This window comes from Rhineura floridana, chromosome 11, assembly GCF_030035675.1.
Source record: "Rhineura floridana isolate rRhiFlo1 chromosome 11, rRhiFlo1.hap2, whole genome shotgun sequence".
NCBI lineage: Eukaryota > Metazoa > Chordata > Lepidosauria > Squamata > Rhineuridae > Rhineura > Rhineura floridana.
The window spans coordinates 48,608,565-48,635,842 of NC_084490.1; the positions used below are offsets into that span (position 1 = coordinate 48,608,565).

Sequence of the window (27,278 nt, forward strand, 5' to 3'; positions counted from 1 at the left end):
CTACAACACCTGCTGAAGATGGCAAAGTAAAGCCACTGATGCCAGATGAAACACCCTCATCAGACTCCACCCAGAAGTTCTATCACAGGAGCCACTCACCGGCTTCCACAATGGCTGGCTTGTTGCTGGGACAGACGGAAAGGACCTTGAGGACGCGGCTGGTAGTCCACAGCAACTTCTCATATGTGTAGCTGCGCATAATCTGAACAAGGGCTTGTGGGCCTCCATTGGCCAAAATGATGAGCTGCGAAAGCAAGCACACAGAACAATGTTCTCCCACTTCTCTGGGCGAGTACAGAGAATGGCACCTGTCTGTTCAACACTTTCTCCAGAACTCAGTGCATACTTTCCCCATTTCATCCTCCCCCATGCCCCTCAAATGTAGCCTTTTCCTGGGGACAAAGGTAGGATGCCAAGCATCATTACTTTTTGGAAATGCATCCAAAACTCAAAAATGTGAGTGAGGATGAGTCAACACATACTCTCACAGCACTTAAATGTCCACATTGAGAGAGACTTGCTTATATTTTGAGTATGAATTCAGGCTGAGTTACTGAATCTCCTGCCCTACGCCCCATACAAATGAGGTATTCTAGTTTAGTGGCATGGCTCCTCTTTTCCCCTTACCTTGCTTTCCTGGTTCCCATAGGCAAGCAGCTGGAGACAGTCAGTGGTGATGGCAAGAAACTTAGGGTTATTCTTGGCCAGCAAAGGAACCATCTTCTGAAGCCCATCTGCCAGGCGCACAGCCATCTTAGCACCTTCCTGGTACAGCAGCAGGTTGTGAAGGGTGGTGATGGCATAAAACAAGACCGACTCCACTGGAGAGCTATGTGCCGAGGGGTAGGAAGGAAATGGTGACAATGCAAACTTTATGATTGAATTTCTAGCCTCCTGCCAAGAAGGTCAAGACAAGTAACAGTTCATATGTGAGTTACAATAGGACAACAGCTAAACCCTTTGGCTTAACTGTTATGCATTCTGCCACCAAGCCATACAGAGTAATTGTCCTGCCATTTACATTATGGGCCCACTCCAAGGTTTTTCCTCCCCTTTTCCAGAGTGCTCAGATGAGTGCAACACCAAAAGGCTGGGGCAACTTTACAGTAAACTGCCAACTCAACTGTGGGGCAGCCACAAAGAATGTGACTTTGTGCTCTGGTGGTCCCACCATGGTGCACAGAGGACAATTAAGAAAAGGGACACAGAGGGTGCAGTTCTTTAGAAGTTACAGGACTTTTAAACTGCAAAGAAACAGAAGTGGAAACAGAGCAAGGCTGGCTATGACATGCTGAGGCTTGTGTTTTTAAAAACAAAGCCAACACCACCATATTAAGGCAGCTGCTCATCAGTGCCATTTTGTGCTGGGTGTAGACATGCAACTGGCAAGTTGCCACTGCAGCCCAGGCGCCTAGCAAGGTTTGCACAGTAAAGGAATAGCAGAAGCTCCCATAAGAGAGGTGGCAGCAGCTGCAGAATACTGCACATCAGTGTGCCTGAAAATCTGGAATGGATGAAGTTTGCACACCTTAGTTGTGCATACTAACTCAGGGTTACTTAACCTGCCATCAGAATAGGGTTAGCAATCCTTTTTTTTAGTGAAGAGATACTGAAGGATCAGGCCCATCAAGACTCAAGTCCCAGAATCTGTTTTTAAAATGACTAGGCTTAGGACTGCAACATGCAACACAGTACTTAAGAATCTCCCTCCTGAGCTTATACAGAGTATATGGTGGGCTTTCAGTCACTTTCAGCATCAGGAATTAAACCTTGGATTTTTTTTAACTACTTCCCAAGTCTGGGGACATGTGTAGGAGATACCTTTGGAAGAAAATTCCTTTTGAGGAAGTACAAACAACTTCCAGAAAAGCTCAAGAACCTGACAGTCTCAAGCTTGCTCAGTCTGCTCAGCCTGAGACAAACCCAACGTGAACAAGAGAATCAAATCAAAGGGGGAGGTGGGGAAATTGCACAAAGAGTTGCAAGTGTACCATTGGTAATAAATACTGATTTTATTGTGGGAAGAGCCATAGCTCAGTGGTAGAGCAACTGCTTTGCTTGCAGAAGGTCCCAGGTTTAAATCTGCAGGTAGGATTGGAAATGTCTGCAGTCTGAGACTCTGGAGAGTCACTGCCAGTCAGTGCAGACAGTGCTGAGCTAGAAGATGGATCAACGGTCTGACTTAGTATAAGGTATCTTGCTATGCTTACTCCCTGGTAACCATGCAACCATGCAAGCCAAACTGTTGGGTGGAGGGCTGTAATTCAGTGGTGGAGCATCTGCTTTGTATGCAGAAGGTTCCAGAATGAATCCCTGGCATCTCCAGGTAGGGCTCGAGAGAACCCTATATGAAATCATGAATAGCTGCTGCACATGAGTCAACAATACCAAGCAAGATGGACCAATGGTCTGACCTGGTATAGGGCAACTTCCTGTCTTCCTATGATTTTAAAAGTACTCCCACTACATGGGATGTATCAACAGCTGCAGATTTACCTGAGCATGCGCACAAGAGCTGGGATGCCCCCGGACTTAAAGATGGACAGCAGCCCCTCACGATGGTGGGACAGGTTGTGGAGGATACTGGTGGTGCAGCGGGCTGTATCCAGATCACTTGTGCTTTGCATGGTGCGGACCACGGCAGCAACTAGTTGAGGAGACTGCATTAGAGCACGGCGTGATGCCTCCTTCTTGGACAGTTGGTTCACAATCATGGCTGCTTTGCTGACCACAACCTAGAAAGAATGAAGGTTAGTGGGAAGTTGAAAGGATAGAATAGTGACTGCAGCCTTCCACTGAAAATCCAGTTGTATTAGGCTCCATTTCACACATTTCTGATTACAACAGTTGATGCCACAAGATGTTGTCCTTATGTGCACTTCACCCTAAAAACTCCAAACTTCTGCACCAACTGGCCAAATTCCGCACCCTTTATTAGTGACACAGGTTAGCATGATTTCTCTTGGTTTGTGTAATTCACTTCTGTGAGTCATAGGGAGGATCAAGAGATAGACAGGGATTTGAAGTTCTACCTCTTACTAAAAATTAATTCATTAACTCCTCTGGCTTCCAAGATTTCACCAGAGATATCCCAGACCCTTTCAAGCATATCTTTGCAGCCATAAGAGCCAGGCACACTTCATTTGAAGGAGAGGGGCATGCTAAATTCAAGAAGACTGAAACTGAAGCAAATTCAAGTGCAGAGAAGTTACAGAATCACAGTGGAATCCCAATACACATCATTTTACATGTGGGATTACTGAAATACCAACTACACTCCAGACCACACCATGCTAAGCAAACCAACTCCAACAAACCACACAATGAAAAGGTTAAGAACCCAAATGAACCGCCTTACCGGATCCTCATCATTCAAGAGTTTGGTGAGTTCAGGAATAGCACGGGTGGCCAGCTCAGCATCATCCTGATAGTTGATGAGATGTACAATGGCTGACTTGAGCATCTGAGAGGGTTCAGCCAGTCGCTGCACATTTGTTTGCTGCCCCTCAATTTGGGTGCTAATAAGAAGGGAACGGTCCTCTACTGTCTCTGGGTACATGGCAGCCCGGACACGCTGGGCACGGGTCATGGCAAGGTGGGACTCCAATTCTGCTGCGAAAGAGGGTGAGAATAACAGCATTAGTACCCAGGAAATCCCAACCAGGATTTCCATCAGCCACACTGGGAGGTTCACGAAACTGCATCAGCTCTACAAGGTGCAGGAGACTTAACATGTGAGCACAGAGATAAGGCAGAAGTTAATTACGCAGTAAGATTAGGCAGTAGTAACACAAAGCTGCTTAATTAAAAAACATGAAAAGGAGATGAGAAATGGGGACCGCCTTGCATAAGGGCCTGAAAAAATACACACAGGGATCGGGAGTGGGGTGCCTAAATTATTGCAGCAACCTGGTGTGCTAGGGAGAGAATCACAGTAAAGAGGTTTGCTGCCCCTACCTGCAGATTTTATTGTGTCTTTGCAGCCTCCCAGAAGTCTCTTCTGTATTTATCTCACTAAACAGGCAGGACATAGTTTGCTCTCCCTGTTCCCTGCTCCTTTTACATTTTACTGAAATCAGATTTGTAAAATTTTACAGATACAGAAATCATTTTTGCAAAATTTGCACTTCTCTGTGGTTATTTCAATCATCTAAAATATGATACTTGACAAAAATGATCATTTCCCCGAAGATGTCTGCAGAATAGCAAGTCACGTTACAAAAAAAATAACAAAAATGCGTATCTTTTGATTCTTTCAATATGTAGGGGTTTGTTTGCATTTCAAGTTTCCAGTTCTCAAGCAACAAAGAACGTAAAAGAAGAAAAATGAGTTCCTTTGGTCACTGTGGAAACACCCTTAGGCTACAGACCTCTCAATCCTTTTACAAGTCATCTTCACAATGCCTGAGGGTACTCTTTCCATTCCACAGCTGGAGAACCATAGCTGAGGAAACGCAACTTGCCATGATCCCATAGGGTGGTGCAGAGTTATGATCTGAATCCAGATTTCCAAGATCACAAGACTAAGGACCAGTTCTGATGCTACAGGAATAGTGAGACCCCAAGTTTCAGATGCTATCAGATCATGTGGAAGGAATAAGAAGTTTTGCTTTCTGTGACAACAGTGCAGTTAACTAGCCACTAGCAGCTTCTCCCATGTGATCTCATAGGAAGTAATCACATCTTGGAAAGTGATCACACTGAAGGAGCAGTAACCATGCCATTCTTGCAGAATGTAGTAACTGGCTGAACACATTGCCCCATTGGAGCAAATTGTCTCTTTGGTTCATGTTAGTAATTTCAGAGTGCCAATTTAAACCTTAAAAGCTCTACACAGCCCACGTCCAGCTCTGTTAAGAGTGCTAATGTTGGGACCCAATAATAGCAGTATATATTAATAATTGAGAGCCAGTGTGGTGTAGTGGTGCAGCCTTTCCCAACCAGTGTGCCTCCAGATGTTGCTGGACCACAACTTCCATCAGCCTCAGCCAGCATTGCCAATGATCAGGAAAGATGGGAATTGTGGTCCAACAACATCTGGAGGCACACTGGTTGGGAAAGGCTGGGTTAGAGTCTTGGACTACGACCTGGGAGTCCAGGGTTCGAATCCCCACACAGCCATGAAGCTGGGTGACCTTGGGCCAGTCACTGCCTCTCAGCCTCAGAGGAAGGCAATGGTAAACCACCTCTGAATATCGCTTACCATGAAAACCCTATTCATAAGGTCACCATAAGTCAGAATTGACTTGAAGGCAGTCCATGTCATTTTCATTAATAATTAGTTACAGCCTGACCTAGGGTAGGTTGCAAAAGCAGCACTGCCATCATACAAAATATATCTGAGGAGGGGGAGGTATTAGGAAGCAGCCCAGGACTGAGGAGACTATGTCCTTTAGACTCTGGCCTCTTCCATATAAGTCCCCCCAGCTTGGTTTACTCTGTGCCTTTGCTTTCTGCAAACAGGTTGGCAGTGATCAAGAAGAGAGCTTTTTCTGTTGCAGTGCCCATTCTTTAGTTTTCCTGCCTATTTGGCTTGCAAGTTTAGCTCCCTTCCTATTTTCTTCTTTAAAAAAGGACAGAAGAGACCGTATTATTCTGCAGGGCCTTTTGAAATAGTGCTGGAGTTTAATCTAACAGTACAATGGCCAGTGAAAAGCTTACAAGCTAATAGGTTTGTGCCTTTTTCTTTTTTATTGTTGAGGTGGCTTTATATTACATTTCAAGCTTGTATTGTAAACCTCCTTGGGAGATCCAACAGAGTGAAGAGGAAGCAAGCAAAGTTGCTGCATCCCATGCCATCTTCAGACTAGGACATGGTGTGAAGGTTCATGGTGCAGCAACCTTGCGGAAGTTAAGCAGGGCTGGGTCAGTATCTGGAATAAAGACTTCGTTTTATTACACTATATAAACCATCTTGACTCCCATTATGGAAGAAAAGCAGGAGAGCTGCAATTTTTTTAAAAAAGTTTTACCTTGTGCCTGGGCTTGGGTTTGCCCAGCTCCGGCCTGGCTGTAAGTGGTCTTCTTAATTGTGTACTGCTTGCCGTAGAGGTCATCATCATCTACCAAACATTTGCTGCTGACTGAGGGCACCTGGGTGTTCATCCCAGAATGGATGCCCGAATCGTAGGTATACGTCTGTTGCCATTCTGTCACCTTGATGGGTTGCTCCATCATGTTCACCACCTCCATGGCTGCTCTGCAAGAACATCCACCAGAGTTAAAGGAGAACTGAATGAGTCATACCAATAGCTGTTCTTGCTTAGTATCAAGTTCAGGGCAATAAACAAACCTGGATGTCGTTTAACAGTGCACCCTACTGACAGAGTGTGCTATTTCCTGCCATCCACACACGACAATTTATAGATTAGGAATTCCCCATTCAGACAGTGATGCCACACAGCACCCTACCCCTCATTACTTTTGTCCACCACATGAACTCCTTCCACATCCAGAGAATTCCAACTTTCTGAAAACAAGGGTAACTTCCTACATCTCATTATGGTACATCACAATCCCATAGCCTAATCTATTGCGCAGGGCTGGTGTGGCTATATGAGAACTCTAGATAATTTGCATATCAGCATCAGGACAAACATCAACAGCACGCTTTCACAGATTTTGCACAGTTTGGGGTAACTTTCTAGCTTTGTAGCGGCAACAAGCTTGCCAAATCCATGTTGACACCTGCTGTGCCTATGCCAAGTGATACTTAAAGTAACAGTAGTCACAGATTGCAAAATGCCCTGCTGCCTTCTGGTTCAAGGCATTTCCCTAATGGAGCCCGCTGAACTGACCATGTGGCAGAAACATTACATCTTTCACCGTGTTGCCTTAGCCTCTGCAGCTCAGTCATTATATTCACTGTTGCTATTCCTTGTGGCATAGTGTTCCACAAGTCAATATAAGAGGGGAGAATCTTGTGAAGAGCTCTTTTAGGGTCCAGGGTCAAAGTAGCATTGTATATCTTCACTCAGCATGGCAACATGAAATGATGTGTGAACAGCAGTGTAGCGGCAAATTCAGAAGGGCAGATATCCCTTCATGATAGTCATGCCACACATCCCTCACAGGCACATTCCCGTTTCCATGTCTCCCTTGCTCTCCCTGTCATCTTGTGAGCCAATCAGCATGAAAGGAGAGGCTGTGTGTTAGCTACTGAGAAGAGTCTTCTGAGTGGCTGGTTTGCCTCCTTTCATTCTGATTTGTCCCAAACAGCATGAAAGGACAAGGACTCTTCTCAGTAGATAACATGCTCCAATTTCATGCCGATTGTCTCATACATAGGGACCTGGCTGGGACTCAGCTCCCAAAAAAGTAACAGATCTATGACCCCCCACATCCCTGGACAACTACACTCGTGTGTGAATGCGCCTCACCAGTCAGCACAGAAAGAACTTTCATTAGCACCAAATGCCAATTCCAACACTAGTTGAAGGGAGATGGTTCACATTCAGCAGAATCCTCATGCAACAAGAGATCAAGTTACACAAAGGCATGCAAGAACCACTCCATAGCAATTGATTAGTCAACCTCTGATGGTTTGTTTTGTAAAGTATCTAAGCTCATATTCAAACTCTTTTTTCAAAAAAAGCATACAACATGGCAACACAAGTCAGTCCGATTGCAATATAGAGAAAATGCAAAGAAAAGGGAGGGAACAGGGGCTCTGACCATTTTAAACACAGTAAGGATCAGGGAAAGTATTAGATCCATAGCCGGGGGGGGGGGGAGGGATGCTCCACCCAAATTTTTTTCCTAGACCTCCTAATTTTTTTTTTTTACAAAAAATAATTTAATTTATTATTACAGAATTCATTCTTTCCATCAGTAAAGCTCTCAGTAGAATTCCATTGTCACTCCCTTCTTTCAGACTGCAGTTCTTCTGCGAGTTGCTCATTTACCTATATGGCAAATCCTATGACTCTATATGTGAAGGTTCGTGTTGAGACACGAATGGAGGAGGATGCAGCCAAGAAGTGCAGTTTCGGGAAGAACTCACAGTCTCTGTTCCTATCTGCCAAGTATGCGGCTGACAAGGACAGACAAGAGAAAATGCAGCGGTGTCAGGAGCCAAGTACAAGCCCGTCCACACAGCACTCCCTAGCAGGACAGGAGAGGGAGCAGCTTCTAACAATGGGGGAAAGACCCAAGGATATTGGGATCTATCCAGACAATCCAGTTCAAACTTAGAATTTTAGCATATGTGAGAGAACCCAGCAAATATCTGTTCGAAAGGCAATCTGACCATAGCCAGCCCATCCTCTAATGCACTGGAGGAGAGAAGGGAAATGACTTTGTGGCAAGGGGAGGGAGCATAGCCATGCTAGCCTGTTGCCCACAACACTTTTTTCTTTTTTTTTAAGAGGAGTGGGCAATAAGCTTTCCTATGCCCTGCATACTGACCTGCAGTTAAGATTTTATGAAGTACATAGATACTATTCAGGAAAAAAAAGAAGGATGGTGGTATAAAAAGGAGATTCATACTAGAGTAGAACCCAGCTAATATTAGAGGGAAGCATATCCAAGGCCATGTCAGTGTCATCCCTGCTGATGAAACAGACAAAGTTTTGTTCCCCTTAGGCTGACTTGAGACAGGTCACTCTTTAGATAGTGTTGTCACCCTGACTGGAGTGCAGCCTGTGTTGTGGGTATGGGGGAAGGAGGAGACTTGCTGCTCAGCAGGCACTAGCCAAAAAGGGTCCAAGACAAATCACAGTCTTGCACTCTCTCTCCTAGTACCTGCAACTCTTTCGCCTAGCACTTCCCACAGCAGTAACATATTACACATTTGTTTTGATTCAATCCAGCTGGCTAGAAAAATACCTCTCAACCTTTGCCAACCTAGTACCCTCCTGATGCTTCAGCTGTGTTGGCTGGGCCTGATGGGGATTGTAATCCAAAACATCTGGAGGGCACCAGGTCAGCAAAGGCCTGATGTGCGTGGTGAACTTTTAGAAGCCAGAAGAGGGGAAAGCACTACAGTGTCCTGCACTGTTTCTTGATCCTAATCGCGTGGACACCCCATAGCCCAGCTAATACTGATTTCTGCTAGTCACTATCAAGGCGGGGATCAGAGTTTACATATTTGAACATTCTGTCCCCCCCTCCCTCCCAAAAAACTATGCACATTGCAGGTAAGGGCCTCCTGCAGATACCATCTTATCAAGAGGTCCATTCCGTACAACATCGTTTTTATGAAGTACTTTAGTGTTGTGGCACCTACCCTTTGGAATTCCCTCACCTTAAATATTAGATAGGCACCATCTCTGTTACCTTTTCGGTGTCTACCTGAAGACCTTCCCCGTTCAACAAGCCTTTTAAGTAGAGACCTTATTCCAGTCTGTGTTGGAATTGCTTTTTAAGATTAAAGTTTTTTAAAAACATGTTTTTAATGATATTTTAATATATTTTAAAATCTGTTTTTAAGATGTTTTTGGTGTGTTTTTAGTGTTTTTGTTTGCTGCCCTGCACTCCTGCTGGGAGGAAGGGAGGGATATAAAACAACAACATCATCCCATTTATATTAAGTTCAGAATAGTTTCTGTGGGCAGGAGCATTCAGGCATACTTGATTTGCTTACTGTGGCCCTAAGTTAACACACACACACGCACCTGGTGACCTCATGGCCATCCCAGGCACAAGTATGTCATAAATCTCAATTGCTTGTAACTGTCACCACTTCTCCCAAAGAAACCTCGGGATCATTGTTTTGCAGCAATGCTGAGAATTCAGCTAGGGGGAAGGGACCTCAGAGACCTGTAACTCTTGGGGGAAGGGGGTCCAGCTATTGCAGCATACCTGCATTCTTAAGAATATAGAGAGCACTGGCTGGGAAATCAAACTTAGAACATTGGCAGAAGCATTACACTACTCTTTTGGTTAGGGAAGGAGCCTCCCTTCAAGCATCAAGCTAAGGAGAATAGGTGGCACACCCAAGCTAGGAATGACAGTGAGTTGCTACCTCCTTTCCCTTGTCCAAGAAAGCTTGTCAAGCAGGTTCCTCCCTCCAGATGCAGGTAGATTAGGAAGAAAAGGCTTTTCAACCTGACACATGTCAGCATCCAAGCAGGCCAATGCAATGTTGTGAATAGCGTGCTGGGATGGATGCAAATATCTATCCAGTTTCAAATAACTACTTGGCCATTAATTTCACTAGACGGCCTAGAGTTAGTCCTATCTGGGCCACTCCAAACATTTCGCTCCAGTCTGAGAAGCACCTTCCAAGCAGGATGGGTCATGCTCAATAGCCATACATGTTTTACATTCACATGTACACAGAGCAACACAGTCTTGTGTGCGGATGCAGTCATCATGCTTTTCCCTAGAAATAAGTGCTTTACATGTAAGCAATACATGCAGTCCCATTTCTAGACAATGGGTGTCCTTAATGTGAGCTGGGATTCTGAATGCCATTAAAAGTGGGAGATGGGTAAACTGACCCACTGAGCACAATACAGTGGGAAGCTCTCCTGTGGAAATTTTAATTAGACTTGTGCAGGAATTTTTTCCATCAGATTGCACTTTATGTAAATTTTGAAGGGGGGAACCACATTCTGATTAGGCATTAAAATATCTTAGCCAGCTTTGAATGGCAAGAAGCGTTGCAAAACAAGTGAAACACTACAAGGTGGGCAATCTTTCTGGCCCCAAGGGCCACATGTAGGGGCAGACAGGAGTGGCATGCCAGTGAGCAGGACCAAACCCGACACTTCCTTCACAACCACTTTTAACCTCCTCTACTCCGCAAAACCCTGATGCAGCCAAGATCACAAGTGGTGAAAAGAAAGCCTCCACTCTCCAGTGATTCCTGAATAAAATGACCCGTGTTCAAACAGGAGACATCTTCCTATCCCAGAGATCTGTAACTGCTGAGTTGCCGATCTGAAACTAGCAGGTGCTGCTTGAATATCTGATACCCCCATGTTTCCTTTCCAATTAAAAATGCCAAGGACAAACCCTGCCTCTTTCAAGTAGGTGACATGATAGACCTGGCAGTCAATTAAAACTAAGAAAAGAGAACTTATTGTTTTTTAAATATTCTGCTCTTGAAATAAATAAATCTCAGAGTTACAATAAAACATTATTTCATCAGTTATTCCATAAAACAAACATCAATGCCAAAAGGACATCTGTGTGGTCCGCTAACGAACTCAATCGTAGGTGAAAAAAGTGTTAACATGTGGCAGAAAAGCCATCAAGGTTAATGCCAACTGAACTTGCATATAGAGAGCATTCCACAGTTGGGGTGCCAGGATTTAGACTCAGGATGAGCAATATAAATTAATGTTGTCCTCCAAGTTGCTCCACATTAGCAGACAAACTCTGGTCCATTTACCTATATAGCCCATCTACAAGGAAGGAAAATGGTCACAAATTGTCCACACATTTCCCTTCACCAAAGGAAAATATGTTGTGTGTATAGATGTATTCCTATACTGTAATATATATCATATGTTTTATACACACATTCATAAGAACATAACAGCCTGCTGGCCCATCTCATCCAGCATTCTGTTCTCACAGTGGCCAACCAGATGACTATGGAAAGATGACCTGAAAGCAGGATCTGAGCACACCTGTGATTCCCAGCAACTTGTATTCAGAGGCATATTGCCTTAGTGGAGGCAGGACACAGCTATCATGGCTAGCAGTCACTGAAAGCCTTATCCTCCAGGAATTTGTCTAATCCTCTAAAAATCATCCAAGTCCAACTCCAAGGCTCAACTTGCAGACTCTCTTTGTGTTGCTAATTGCTACTGTCATACTGAATCGGGTGTGTGTGTGTGTCAAACCACACAGGGAGCTGTGTGCACATACAAACACATGTATTAACTGGTTCTGATGTGGGGTAGGGCAGTTTTAACCAAGTCAGCAGAGCCACTCATTTTCAGATAATTGTGCTGACATGATTCAAATCACCACACCCCATATGGAAGCTGCTTCCCACAGTTTTACATGGTGGCGGCAATCACATTACACAAAGGTAACATGAGAACTGAGCCTGATGCTCTGTCCCTAGGACCAGACTAGCTCTCCAGTTTATGCAATTAATTTTTAAAACCAAAAAGATTTATGATCTCCCTGCAGGTAAATTCTCTCCTTCCAGGAACCATATGGCAGCTAGTTAACCAATTGGATCTTTCCCATAATGAATGAACCCTTGGCAAAAAGATATGCAGAAACCATTTCGTCTGGGTGTTCCACTATCTCAAAGCTGTACACCAAGCACAAATTAGCAATGTTGCAGGGCAACGCTCCGAGCTTCTGAGCCATTTTTAAAGGTATCAGCACAGTTTACAAAAGAAAAAAATGAGGAAAAATAATGCTCGATTCCAAGAAAGAATATTGTCTTAAGTCAGTTTGTATGAATTACACACCTATAGGTTTCACGTAAGTAACAAGTACAGGCACAGTTTAGCTTATCAACAATTTCCTCTAAGTTTAAAAAACTCATGGCTGAATTATATATTTTTCCTATTCCAAAGCTTCAGATTCTTATTGACTTTAATAAAAGTTAGTCAATTCTTTCTGAAGTTTCTGCCCCTTCAAAAAGGGCTTTGACAGCTACTTTTAACATCTACCTTTGTCTGGGGTGCAAAACACAAACAAGAACACAACAAGAGCCGACAACATAAAATAAAGCAATGCTGTAAAATATCTGAAGACAAGAACAGCAACCAACAGCCCACTTTTTGATAAGCCCCGACAACACTTCTGAAGTGCTGACTATCCCAAACTATTTTTTTAAGGATCTGTATACTTTTTGAACAAGTTGCAATCATTCCAGCAATTCATTAGGCTGATTACATTGTAAATATTGCAAATAGGCACCTCTGTGAGGTTCTTGAAGGGGACAGTATTGAGCAGTTTTGCAATAAATCCACAGATGTTGCTAACCTTCAAAAACACTATTTATTGGCTATCCTGCCCATATTTATATATTTTGTATCTGGATTGGCCATGTGTGGCACATGGGCAACCTGAAAGGTGGCAGTTATGATGCCTTCTCTTGAGTAAGCAACAGCTAACAATTCAAGAAACCATAGCCATTATAAGTTGTTGAAAGAAAATGTCCATCTTTCACATTTTTTTCAACAAATGTAAAGAATATTCTAAGCTATGCTAATACAGCAGACCCCAACATGATTTCAAAAAAGAAAAAAGTTTAAGACCATGAGGACAGAATGCTAGACTTGATGGACCCTTGCTCTGATCCAGCAACACAATCATGTTGCCTATAAGAGACATGACCAGGTCAAGCAACCTGAAGTGTGCTTTGTATTATCTCTCATCTTTAGTTTGTTTCTCACACATTTTAAAACGTGGCTCATCCTCCCTTGTACTGCAATTCCCCAAACTTTGACACTTTCACAGGCCATAGTTCACTTCATCAACTTCAGATGTATGAAGTGGATTGTGAAAGGTTTGCACCAAGGCAGTCTGCCTTGCTAGTGCTACAGCACACTCTTGCCAGGAACGTCCGAGGCATGAAAGAACAGCAAGGCTGAGCAGGCATGGCTTGCTACACTCTCCAGGGCTGCAGGGTCTACTATTAGATCTGGGATAATCAATGTAGTGCTTTCCACATGCTGCTGGACTCCAATTCCCATCAGTCCCAGCTAGCATGGCCAATGGTTAGGGATGATGGAAGCTGTAGTCCAGCAACAACTGGAGGGCACCACATTGGCTACTCCTGCTTTAATGTGTCCTGGAAAGGGAAAGAGGACAAGGTAACCCGACTTGACTCTTATTCCTCATTCAAGGTGAGCCGCAAGATATGGCTTAACCCTTTTATTTGGGAAATTGGTTTCAGGACCACTCAGGAATTACAGTGTTGTCTGGCTCTACAAATTCCAAAGGGGGAGTACAGATTAACCAGGTCAGTGATTGGAATTGGCAAGAGGGGGGAGGGGAGAGAGGAGAAGAAACTCCCTTGGCTGACTAAACCAGAGAGTTTCCTTTTATGGACATGTTGAGACAGCTGAACACAGAGTTTGCTCCTATTCTGTAGAAACACATTCCAGTTTCCTTCCTCCTCCCCCTCGTCTCCAGCAAGGGCGGCTGAATCAGAAATCCAGACCTAGAAGAGACAGACACAGCACCGAAAGGCAACAATAGTTGGTTCCTTCCAGACAAATACCTCAAGGGCTACCTTGCACAGACTAGCATGCCACCTAGCAGAACTCCTGCACCAAGCAGACTCTGAACTCGTCCAAAGATTAGGTCCAACTCAAATGCTGAGACATGGCTCAGTTTAAAGAACCCCCAGTGACCCTGTTCGCTCCTATTCCATTAGCGTGGGAGAGTTACAAAGCTGAGCCAAAATCTACTGCGGCTTCCTCCTCAGTGGCCTACCCTCCTTTGTCTACTCAGTTCATTCTGAATGCATTTAACACATGTTTCTCTACCACCACGACCTCGTCTTCCATTTTACTTTCTGCATCAGAATTGTTATTCCTTCTCTTTCACTACAGCAAAAAGTCCCTCCTATTTAATTCTGGCTCTCCAAGCCTGCACAGATATAGTACTGCAGTTCTGCAGGAGTGCAATAAACCTACAGAATATGGAACTGAATGCAGAAATCAGTTGAGAATCTGAGCTGTCAGCTAAAAACAGCAACAACAATGAGAACAGGTTTCTAGCCCTCACGACTGTAAAGCTATGCCTGGAAGCATGTGGGCAACGTCCTGCAGAGAGGTGGATGAATAAGATTTCCAGTGACTGGGGAAGGGGCTTCACTACCCTACAAGATTCCTAGGCCCTTTCTATGAACAGCATAGCTAGAATAAATTATGTAAAAACTAGTGGGATAAGTTGTGTAAGATACATATTGGTGAGGGGACAAACTTGCAAAGGGTTTGCAGCTTGAAAAACCAAGCTTTTCCTACTGTAGATTTTCAATCTCCCCCTCCCCACTCACCCCCAAAATTATGGAGTATACACAATTTAGCACACAAGCTCATCCAATACCAGCCTGATTTATTGGGTTCACCGACTCCCACAGTGACATGTTTTGCCATATTGATTCATAACGTTCTGAACAGCCAAAGCCCACCCCAAGCATCTCCTAAACCGTAACCTCACTTGTTCTACACTGTTTGTCTGCACTCAAGCCTTCTGCTAACCCAATGCTTATGCCTTCAAACAGCCTTTGAGTACCAACTCATCTGGGTAGGGATTATGCACCTTCTGTGTTCTATACAACATCCTCACTGTGCAGATCACTGAACACCACAGTAGGCCCTATCATAGCTGACATTTTTATTGATCAACTGCAGGGATTTGCCTCCAGGGACACATTTGTCATCCAGTGTTTGATGACGGCCCTCTACTTGCATTCACTGCATGCACCACCTTTTCAAATGCTATTGCAGCAACACCACCTGAAACGCATCCCTGGCACCAACACACATCCCAGGACAGAGAGGGAGGTAAGGAAGACCACCTCAGAACCTGCTCCAGCAAGCCTCCTGTCTTTCCTCACAGAGCTTTCTACCACCAGCTACGCTGTAGGAAGGATTCCAGGAGAATGAAGGCAACAGGCGAAGATCCACCTCAAAGGCCACCCCCAGCGCAGGGCCTTCTATTACTACCTGCCCTGGGGGAAGGATCCCAATGACTTGTTTTGATGTTTAACTGTGGTTTTTATTAAAGTATTTTCATTGGGGCTGTCCTAGGCAATTCTGAAAAGGTGTGCAGGTAAGCTGGGATGTAGCAACTAATGGAAGCTGTGTTTTAACCAGATTCCACGCACCTGGTTATTCAGGTACTTTTAGATGTGTGCGCATCAACTGTATGTCAACCCCTCCCCTTCCTCTTTTCTTCTGCTGAGATGGCATCTAGCAATCAAATGCTGGTGACTTTAAATTCTTAAGCTGCCAAAGAATTTCTAATTTCCTATGGTTCCAATTTCTTTAAAGGCAGGATAGAGAACCCGAGGCCCTCCAAACGCTGTTGGACTACAACTCCCATCATTTCTGAGTGTTGGCCACCTGACTGGGACAGATGTGGGTTGGAAATCCATCTGTGAGGGCCACAGGTTTGCCACCTCTAGTTTATTAAGAGCAGCCTTACCAGGAACAGTGCAGATCAGTATACACAGCCTGTAATCAAGTGAGCCTGTCCAATCCCACTGGGAACTAGACTGGGAATTATCTAGGAAAGGATTCCCAGCCTCCCCTTCCAAAAGCTGGTAAATAAGCTGTTGTACACATATTCAAAAACAGACAACAGCAAGATGTATCTTACAGAAAATCTTGGCACAAGTTTTCTAACATCTGACACCTTAGCTAAGCATGCTGTGTGGAAGGAGACATTGCTACGCACCTCAGAAGGATTGCCACCTGGCTGAAAAAGATACATGCCCTGTTCCTGCTGGGTAAAACTGGCAGCTCAGTGAACATGAAAAGCATCTCGCTGAGAACATCTGCACAGCAACTTCCCTGTTTCAATTTCTTTTTTAAAAAATCCTGCACCAAAAAAGGTGCCATCTTCTTCTTTTGTTATGAATCACCTTATCCCTTGCCTACTGTTCAACAAGTCAGTGTTTTTAAAAGCCATACATTTACGGCACAGTGTAGTGGAACACTGTATTTATGATGTCACAGACATTCTTACAGAACAAATGACTGGCCAGAGCTCAGTCTCTCAGACACTCAAAGAGACTACTGTATCATGTCAAGAATAAGGGTGCAATAAGAGGGAGGAATGAAGCAGAGTATGATCATCATCAGGTTGCTTATAGCCCCTCATTGGATAGTGGGGCCCACTTTAGAAAGGGTGGATTTCTTGGGTTGGAAAGGAGTTGCATAGATCAAAATGCAAACCTTTCATAAGGACTGCAATACCTATTTCACTTTTAACATACAATAATTTTTTAAAAAATAAAATAAAGACCAACCCAGGTAGAAGCTGTCAATCCAGGTAAATGACCTCATACACTAACCTCCTCAATATCCCTGGGCTGTGTCGAGAAACCCACAAAAAAGGCGGGCTCAGAACAGCTACACAAGGGAATGGGCTAGAAGTAGAGGAGGGAGGGGGAAGAGAGAATGACCCACCCCTTGCTAGGCACAAACAAAACATCCGTTCTAATTGCTGGAAAGAACCAAAAGCCCACAGGGCTTCCTTGCTCCCTTTTCAGGCACCGCAACATGCTGACTGTGGGCTGCAAGTAATCTATTGCTCTCTGTCTAGTAGAACAAGGTAGCCATTTCAAGCTGGCCAAACAAAAAGCTGCATACGAGGCAGCACCATGCAAGGGGTGTCAGCATTTCCGGCGCCATGCTGACTGATGCATAAAATGGGGAGCTCCAATCGTCTGAATGCCTATAACTGTACCAGAAATCCTACAGTAGTGTGCAGCAAAGCAGCATCAGCAGGATTCAGGAAATCTTACCTTTCTTATAAAAATTACATTTTTAGCCCTCATGCTGGCAGCATCTTGCCTTGCACTGAGGATCAATGATGTTGCCTTGGGCAGGGAGCGGGAGCATTTTTTAGTCCGAACTTTGATTTCACAAATAAATTCACCCAACTGGCACCCCACTGTGGCGTCACCAACTTCGCTGGTGCCTGAAAACAGCCGTGTGAGTTACTTTCACGGACTTTGTTTCATTTCATCTTTTGTTTGCCCTTGCCCAGTTCCTGCCCCATTACCAGTTCCTACTTGGATCCTGTCAGCAAACAGGCATGGTTAGCACATGCTTCCTGCCTAGTTTCTGTTCCATCTACGTCCTAGATTCCCACTGTTTTCCTGGACACGGGCTTGTTCTTTTGCTCAACAAGTTTTTTCCCTGTCTCATCACCATTCTGCTTACCACCTGGAGCCTGATCCTGCCAGCTATATAATCTACAAGTGTCCTATCTGCCGAAGATGGATAATATTGGCCTGCACATTGATATCTCTGATTGCCGAGGCCCTTCTAAATTCTACCATTTCTCTTTTGAACTCAAATCCTTTGCCATGAAAGCAGAGTTCTGCAACTTATTTGAAATGATACAAGTACATAGTAAATTTGCTTAATTGAGATCCTGCTGGTCCCAACCATGGATGGGGCAAAGAGTTATGTATAACACTGAGCCTGACCACAAGAAGACTGTTCAAATCTTGTTCCCCATTCCCATTGTTTCAAACTCAGCTTAGTCAAAACTCACAATTTGTGATTTTAATTAAAGGCAGGATTCTTAGGATGGTGGCATTACATACTCAAAAACAAATTCTATGACTCTGCAGCATAATTGGTTATGCAACTAAGCATTCCTGGTATATAGATCCAGGAAATAATGTCTTTGTATGCCCTTCTTTAGTGTTCTCATTCCACTTCTTCCCTAACAGAGTTAATGAGTTAAGACACAGTGTTCCTCATTTGTGGCACACTACAAAGCTTGCAATAATGATCCTGCAAAAATGAGGTGGCTGCCAACACAAAAGGTCCTGTGAAGTCTACAGGTCAAAAGGGAACAGTTCTACATCTCCAGCAACCCCCCCCCAAAACGGATGGACACACACAGTACTTTTCAAAGCACCAAGTGATCAATTATGACACACTGCCGGCCCCCATACATCTCCTCAAGCCATTTCACGGGGGGGGGGGCATTACAGGGAAGGAGAATCCAGTCCTTCAGAGAGGCAGCATGTAGTTCAATAAGAAACTATGTTCCATATTTTTTTAAAAAAGAGGATATGGCACAATATAGTTCTGATCTCCACCTTGTTCTGGCCTCAAAAATCAATCCAAACAAAGGGAAAGATTAACTCCTTTGCCTGTGTCAGGTGTGTTTATATGTTACTGGGATGGTTCCCAGATTCTCCTGGCAGGTTGGCAACAAGTTATTTGGTAAAGCAGAGAAAAGAGCTTGAGGCTTCAGGAACATACTGGGGGCAAAGAGAGAAAAGGTTTGTAGAGAGATTGAAATGGTTTTAAGACAAAAAAAGAGTGAAGTGTGTGCACTGGATGAGCAAGTTTTACTTATTTATTGTATATGGACCCAGAGTGAGCTTAATTTAATTTAAAGGCCAGCAATCAAACTCATCTGGAGGCCACATCCCAAGATTTGGAAGTCCTGACCTATCCCACAAATGCCTATAGCTACCCTGTGGCTCAGAGAAAAGTGCTCTGTACTTCACAAGACCTCATTGCCTCCCCACCATCACCTGCTTTTGATATCGTTTGCCGATTCCTGACACAGCGGAATGGAGAGAGGGTGAGGCAACAAGCCAAAAATCAAAGGAATTTCAAACATGCAGCAATGAAAACCACCATGCATTTCAAGTTTACAAGTGCGTTGGATATATTATCTCAGAAATGCTTACAACCACCCCCTGTAACTGTGAGCCCTTATTGTTATCCCTCTATTAGAAACTGGAGGCTGAAGCTACAAGAACGGAGGCTAGCCTAAGGCCATATTGTGAGCTCCCATCACAGGTGTGTGATTCACAAAGCATATCTAGTTTACGTTAAGAATCTTCAGCGTATTTCTGTGGAAGATGGGCTTGGAGAGAAGAAGGATGTTTAATGGACTCTTTGGGGGGCTGTTGGGTCAAGTGACAGAGCAAGAAATGAATGGACAAGGACAAGGTTTTGGGCAATTCTGCTGACTATATGATTTAGAAGCAAGCAATAGGCCTGCCTAGTCCAACCCATAGCTGTAAAACAGGATATCCTACACCTCAAAGCATTCTGACAGGAAAGACATCCTAACATCCCTCAGCAGCTTATTCCATTGTTGAGTTACCACTATGGTCAGGAAGCTCTTCCTTCTGTTTAACCAAAACGTTCCTTCCTGTTTTAAACTCTTACACCATCCTTTGTGGATAGAATGGAAAAAGCTGTCCCACCTTCCTTCTTCCTAATGCCCTTTACAATCCATGCCCCCCTCCCCTTCAGTATTTACCAAACAATAAAGTTTCCAGATTGGTTTACAAAAATCAATGGCCTTTTCTCTAGGCTAAGAGAACTTGCCCAGTTCCTGCAATCTTTGGCAAAATTACTCTTCTAGATCCATCACAGAAACTCTTCCCTGTATCCCTTCCTACTTACACAAATTTGACTGTAACATCCTGAACTGTACATCAGATGAAGTTTTGACAGTGTTAATCATTCCCAAGCATCTGGAACTGTAGAAACAGAAGCCTTTAGTTTATCTAGTTTTACAACCATTGGGTTTAGACTGGGCATGGGGCAGGGAGAAAGGAGAGAATCCAGCTCAGGAACTGCTAAGGAACACACAAAAGGTTACACTAATTATTCTATATTGAGCCTTCCACACCAGTCAGCAACCTCCCAACCAATAGCAAACAGATTCTTCTGCTCCTAGGCCCTCTGTGATATTTTTGCTCCAGAAAACGGTTTTGGCCCAGTTTATCTGAAGGAACACCTCCAGTATCACCAAATATGCCGCCAAACAAGACCGGCCTCGCAAGATCTTCTTCTCTCGGTCCCACCGGTGAAAACAGCTAGGCTGGTGCGGACCAGAGAGAGGGCCTTCTCGGTCGTGGCCCCCACCCTCTGGAACTTGCTTCCTTTTGACCTTCGACACGCCTCCTCCCTGATGGCTTTTCGTCGAGCCTTAAAGACCTTGTTATTCAGGCAGGCCTACGGGATTTCTGGGGTGGGTTAGGCTATTATGTTGTATTACTAATGGGTGGTTTAACGGGTGGTTTAGATGTATTGTTGTTTAATATGGTGACTGTTGTATTGTGTAAGTCACCCAGAGTGTCTGTTAAGTCAGAAAGATGGGCGACTAACAAATAAAATTTTATTATTATTATAGAATACTGTGACATCACAGCAGCTCACCCAGTTGGGGGCCCCACACTGGCAGCTTTCCAGCCATCATCAGTCCCTATCTTTTCAGTCACTTTCCACCAGCTCACGCTTCCCTCAACACACCGTCTGTCTGACAGCCACTGTCTGCCGCCCTTCATCTCAAAGCCAGCTTTCTTTCTATCTACTGACCCCTGCATTCCTCTTTCCTCTCAATTCCTCTTGTTCTCACATTTATTATATTCATCTGGCACTCAAGCCCCTTTCAGTCCCCGCTCCCAATTCTTCTGCCTTCCCACTCCACACTTCTCCATAGGAGTTCAATCCAGTTCAATCAATGATTTATTATGGGGGGCTCAGTGACTCCCCAACCAGCCTCTCCCTTTGAGTTCCTTGGACTCTTTTTGAACTCCACTGTCAGAAGCAGCATGCCTCTGAATACCAGTTAGGAATCACAGGTGGGGACAGTGCAGTTGCGCTCAGGCCCTGCTTGCAGGCTTCCCACAGGCATCTGGTTGGCCACTTTGAGAGCAGGATGGGTCTCTGACCTGATCCAGCAGAAGCTCTTATGTTTTTACGTTTGTAAAATTACTATTTCCCAGCAGATATATGTCCTATGTTTTAGGATGACATTGCACTCTCATTTTTGCACCCTGAAATGGTACCAATACATACACCTTGAGATAGTTATTGCAATGTTAACCATATTAGATTGTGAGCCCTTTAATAAAAAGACAAGAAACATTGTCCTCTCTTTGTTATGTAACCTGTCCTGAGCTCATAGGATAAAGGCAGTCTACTAAGCATTAACAGGAATGTTTACATAGGTCTAGAACACTTGTAGGGGGAGACATAGCTTTTGCTTCTACCAACTTTGGTACCACACAAGGCTACCCGGCTTCATCATGCTATCAGCACCAAAGGCGGGCTGCTCCCTGATGGTTTATTAAAAGCTCTGTTCTCTAGCCTCCTGGAAAACAGAGCACTTCAAGAGTCGTCTGCTCCGCTCCATTTGCAGCTCTTTCAAACTGCACTTAAAAAGACAAAAAGGGAAAAGAGCCTGTCTTTGTTCACTTCAACAAAATTTTAACACCCCCCCCACACCAACTTCGCTACATGCTCATTTAGGGCTGGACTATTCTAGTACATTTGCAGAATAGCTCACATTTTTTCCCTTCAATGCCATCCTCTTTTCATAGCAAACATACCAAATTTCTTCCTTCAGACTTTTTCTCTTTAGGATCCGTATAGTAAAAAAAAAAGGGGGGGTTGGGTGAGCCTTCCCCTACTGGTAACACAAGCAACAAGGAAATGTCATTTCCACAGAAGCGCAGGTGTTGCCTGTACCCAACTGACTGGGATTTCAGTGAAATCAGTAATGAATTACGACAATCAGCTCCACCACCATCCTTCCTAAAAGACAAATTAATTCAGCCAAGCTAATGTCACTATTAAACAAGCATGTGAATGGAAGGAAATAAACACTCCCCCCCCCCACTTTAGCAGGAAGGCTCAAAGCTATTATGCGTTTAATTTGACATATCATCTTGGTGACAGCTGTGCTTAAAACACAAAGCACCAGCATACCATTCTTTGGGAGCCTCTAGTGCCAAGCTCTCACTCTTCTGAGCTTCCCTTTGGAGGAGTGCTCACTCCGCTAGAGAAAGGCCATGGAAAGAGTTTCAGTCACAGGATACTTCATTCAATTGGCAATCTAGGCTAGCAGCCTTTACGTCGACTACCGTTTGGAAAACTAATCCTTTGCATCATTAGACACTGAACACTAACTCAGCTATGGAAGGAGGAGGTAAAATCTATTTGGATGGTATAGAGTAGTGATTAAGAGGGTCAACCATGAGCTTACTAGGTAGCCTTACACTAGGGGTGCACAGTCACCATATATTTAAAGCATACTGCTTCACCCAAAGGATCCTGGGAACTGGTATTTACCACTCACAGAGCTATAATTCTCGGCAACTTTAAACTACAGTGCCCAGGATTCTTTGGCGAAGCAACGTGCTAGGTGGGTATGCAACCCAGTCCTGAGATTCCAAATCTGCACTACGGGGACACCACTACTGGCTGTTTTTTGTAAGATCTTGGGCAGCAACAGGACTGCTAATTTTTGAAAAAGGAAGTGTTCTTTTTCATCTCTGCATTGGGAACAAGGGGAGGTGGAGGTGGCTTCTTTCTGGGGATCAAAGTTGGCCTAGGGGTCTTGATCACTATTGTACATTTTTAATCCTTACATGAAGCGCTTTCAGAATTTAGCATGCTTCTCTGTACAATTGTTTCATTTCACTTCAGACCTAAAGCCTCAGATAACATTTACTTTACATAGCTTTGAGGGGCCTTGGATGTGGAAAGAACAAAGAGTCATGCTGGCTGGAGTTCCATGATTTCTGCAATTCTTTGCAATGCACACATTACAATTTAGGCAACTCCCCCCCCGTAGCCCAGAGCTTGCACTTCTCTCTATGGGAGATGCACGTGTTCTACATTATTACCACTGAGAATGGAAGGGTAAGCCGCTTACACTTCCCATTTTCCCTGCAGCCAGTAGCATCCAAAGCCACCTGTTGAAAGGCCAATTTACATGGTCATCTGAACCAAGTGATAAAGCTGCAGGTTACACAGAAATCAGAATCAAGCAAGGTTCTTCCTTGACTATACCCCATCAATTTAAAGATAACATTCACACTCTGCCTAAAGACATCCAAAGCAATGTATGAACTTGAATGCTCATCTGGTGTGGGTGCGTGCATAGACCCTGTACATGCCAGGGGGGCTGCTTCTCTTCTGACATATAGACATATGCACAAGGGAACATTCAAGCACACACGCACTGAAGTAGCAAAGTCCAAGAAAGCATTACACTTGATTCTGTAGACCGTATAAACTGCCCCTACCCCTTAAGATGACAAACCGAGGTCTTAAATTGGGTGTGGATAAATAATAACTTCCAACATTTAAACCACTGAAGATAGCCCATTAAATCTTTGCAAACACACTGGGATTAAGAACTTGATTTGATGGATTGGGTGATTACTACAGACAACTCAAAAAAATCACATATGAAAATATTTCTATTAAGTATTTGCTTTGCATTTTGATCTGGTTTCCTCTATTTGAGAGTCACTTTGAGGGAGAAAAAAAGGTTTGGCTTTAATAAGATGTGGTCGCTGGAATCAGACCAGCTTTTAACTTGGCAGTGGCCTCCCCAACATCCTTACTGATGAAACACAAGCGCACACACACACACACACAGAGCCGATCTTTCACTTTGGAGGCAAGGAAGTTACAGCTGAATGAAGACCCAAAGAGGCTCCCAGTTACTGTTCATTAGCAAAATATAATTTTGGAATATTTCCTAGCACAAGTTCTAATTCTGTTTCTCTACGCACATTTTGCTAATGTTGAACCTGTGTCTCCTTAGTATTCTACCTCAACCCTAACCTAGAAAATAAGTGCTTAGCCCTCATGACTGTGAGACACATGTAAAGTTGCACAGGCTTGTTTCAAGCCACAGAATTCTTTGTTTGCAGAAACAGATCAGCTCTACCAGGGTGTGCAGGAAGCCTGCTGTATGGAAAAAAACAAGACCTTTGTATCACAAGCCTGTACACCGCATTATTGTCATAGCTCCCTATATCAACATCAGTGTTCACAGATGCCAGTATTCATGAAGGGATGTATTTGTGTCGCCAACTCATGAATGTAGAGATGCATGACCACAAGCTGGTCCGCATGAAAGCTGCTATGCCAAAACACCTAAGAATACAGATTACATACCTGTGGCTCAAAGAATGCTAAAGATGTACACTACATTGTTTTGCTCCTGGAGTGATGCCCTTAATACCTAGAACTTTCTAATCTAAAAAAAACACAGCATCTGTTTTATTCATAGGGTTGTAGTTTGTCACCACACAGTTTAAGAATGTAGAATGGCATTATTAAAGGAAGTGTGGCATAATAAAGAGGTGGAAGTTTTAATTATAACCTTTTATTGTTGGTCTAGCACCCAATGATATGGGTTTGTGCCTTGTGTGCAAGCATAGCTTTAGGTTGTTACACAGAGAAGTATCTACCTGGTCTGTCAAAGCCTCTAGATTTCAGGTGAGCATAGCTCTTGTCCTGGAATGGAAGCCAGTTTCTCCTTTGCTGGATTCTCACCCCACACGCCCCATCCCATCTCCTATATGCCCCATCTCTTTCCCTGTTGTAGCCACACAACTCACCCAAACCCACTAAACCTTTACCAACTTCTAGAAGGGAGTCGACTACGCAGAGCAAGCAGATATCCATGCTTATGTTTTCAACGTACAGTTTGGGATTCCTTATGTTACAGCATGTTCATTTCGGTGGAAAGTATCAACAGCCCAGCCCTGAATTTAAGCCAAACTCTGGCAATGAAGGGGATGTTCTTCCTGTGTGCACTTGCAGGTCACAAAGCAAATGCTATCTTTTACTGGACCAACTTTGCAGATCAAGGCAGCTTTGATCTTGGGGGCCTTGAGGAATGAGTCTGCAAGAAAAGCCAAACTAGCATAAGGCAGAGCCCCACAATGCTGCTCTTTTTGTAGGCATCATCAACAAATAAGCTCCCATCTGTGCAAAGAGAGATAGGAGGGGTGTGTAGTGGGTTTGTGTTTTTTAAATGGAATGCCTCTCAAAGAAAGCTGAAGCCCTACTTTTGGCAGACAACACTAGGTCTTCCCCAGGGAAAGGAGGCTCTTGGCACTGGATACCACCATTCACAACAGTGGTGGGCCAGCAGTTTCCACTGCACCATTTTGTGCTTCCTGGGGAAATTAGCAGTAGCTGCTCTCAGCTGTTGTATGTTCATTTTTATCTGAAGGAAACAAGCTGTAGCTTTTGGCTCAGTGCTAGAATTCTGGGCTAAGAGACAGATATGAGAGAAAAAGCCAAGAAAGTATTGGCAAACATGCATTTGGGGTCAGAAACGAGAAATGTATGACCCAATAAGGTTCAAGAACTAGGATATACTAAAGACTATACCTCTTATATGTCCTTGATCATTAGAACCCAAGCTTTGTATGCACACATGTGCATATAAAACATGCTCCTGTTCTTCTAGACGTGTCTGATACATGAAATAGGAGCTGCAGGCCATTGTAGTGCCCACCAAACTAGTGAAATTCCTTGACACACCTCAAAAGCTAACCTATATTTTTAAAGAACTGTGTCACTACTTTAAAATACTACTGTTCCATATAACAGCAATCCCTCAATTTCTACAAACTTGTTCCAAAATCTACTCTTGTCTCTCTAAAAAAGGCCCACAGCTCTTCATAGAATACAACAGGACCAACTCAGTAAAAATGGAGCCCGATACCTGAACAACACCGTAAAAGCGGAACAAGCGCCGTATGAGTGGGGCCTTACTCTAATTGAAAGCCGCCGTATTAGTGGAACGCCGAAACGCGGCTGCCAAAAAGTGGGGCCCTACTGTATTATTTTTTTAAAATGTGATATTCCTTATTTCAAAGATGTTAACAGCCCACATTAAAGGGAGAGTCTGAATCCCACAAAATCCCATTATTTTTAGAAGAAAACTGGAGATCAATCTCCAAATCCATCAGTGTATCCTGGAAGAAACAGCAAATTCCAGTCACTAGTTAGGAGCCTAGTACCATTCTGTGCCAGAAAACCAACCAATTTGTGAGCAAGTAGGCTGGGTTCAGGCCTGGTTATGGGACTGAATCGGCCTTGGTCACCCTGATGGATAACCTTTATCGGGAGAAGGACAGGGGGAGTGTGGCCCTGTTATTCTTACTTATCTCTAGGTGCCTTTTGATACTATTGACCATGGTATCCTTCTGGGCTGACTTGGTGAGATGGGTATTGGAGGCACTGTTTTACAGTGGTTCCAGTCCTATCTCCAAGGTTGTTTTTAGAGACAGCATTGGGTGATTGTCTTTCAGCCCCCTGGCAGTTGTGCTTTGGCGTGCAGCAGGGTACCATCTTGTCCCCAATGCTATTTAACATCTGTATGAAGCCCTTGGGAGCAGTCATCAGGAGATTTGGGGCAAGGTGTCAGCAGTACACTGATGATACCCAGATCTATTTCTCTGTAACATCTGAATCGGGAGAGGCTGTGCAAGCCCTGAACCGCTGCCTGGACTCGGTGGTGCGTCTGAATCCTAGCAAGACAGAGGCACTGTGGGTTGGTGGTTCCCCTGTTCAGATAATTGGCCAGTTGCCTGCTTTGGATGGGGTCGTACTCCCTCTGAATGAGCAGGTCTTTAGTCTGAAGGTGCGCCTGGATCCACCTTTGTTGCAAGAGGCCAAGGTGACCTTCGTGGTTAGGAGTGCCTTTTACCAGCTTCGGCTGGTAAGACAGCTGTGGCCGTTTCTGGACCAGGATAGCCTGACCATTGTTGTCCATGCACTGGTAACCTCCAGGCTGGATTACTGTAATGCGCTCTATGTGGGGCTGCCCTTGAGATTGGTCTGGAAGCTGCAGCTGGTTCAAAATGCGGTGGT

The 27,278-nt window shown here is 44.1% G+C and overlaps 1 protein-coding gene across 4 annotated transcripts in view; it reads right to left on the minus strand.

The window, feature by feature from the left end:
* Positions 1-27,278, minus strand: part of JUP (junction plakoglobin) — a 57,925-nt gene that overhangs the window by 10,236 nt on the left and 20,411 nt on the right. For 2 of the 4 annotated variants that reach the window (XM_061589221.1, XM_061589219.1), the window contains exons 2-6: positions 5,973-6,199; positions 3,359-3,612; positions 2,497-2,735; positions 628-829; positions 100-244 (exon numbers count right to left, since the gene is read on the minus strand). In XM_061589221.1, coding sequence (XP_061445205.1) covers positions 100-244; positions 628-829; positions 2,497-2,735; positions 3,359-3,612; positions 5,973-6,192 — 1,060 coding nt within the window. In that variant the 5' untranslated portion in view covers positions 6,193-6,199. The remainder of the gene's footprint in view (positions 1-99; positions 245-627; positions 830-2,496; positions 2,736-3,358; positions 3,613-5,972; positions 6,200-27,278) is intronic. The other 2 variants (XM_061589220.1, XM_061589222.1) reach the window with 2 other exon arrangements.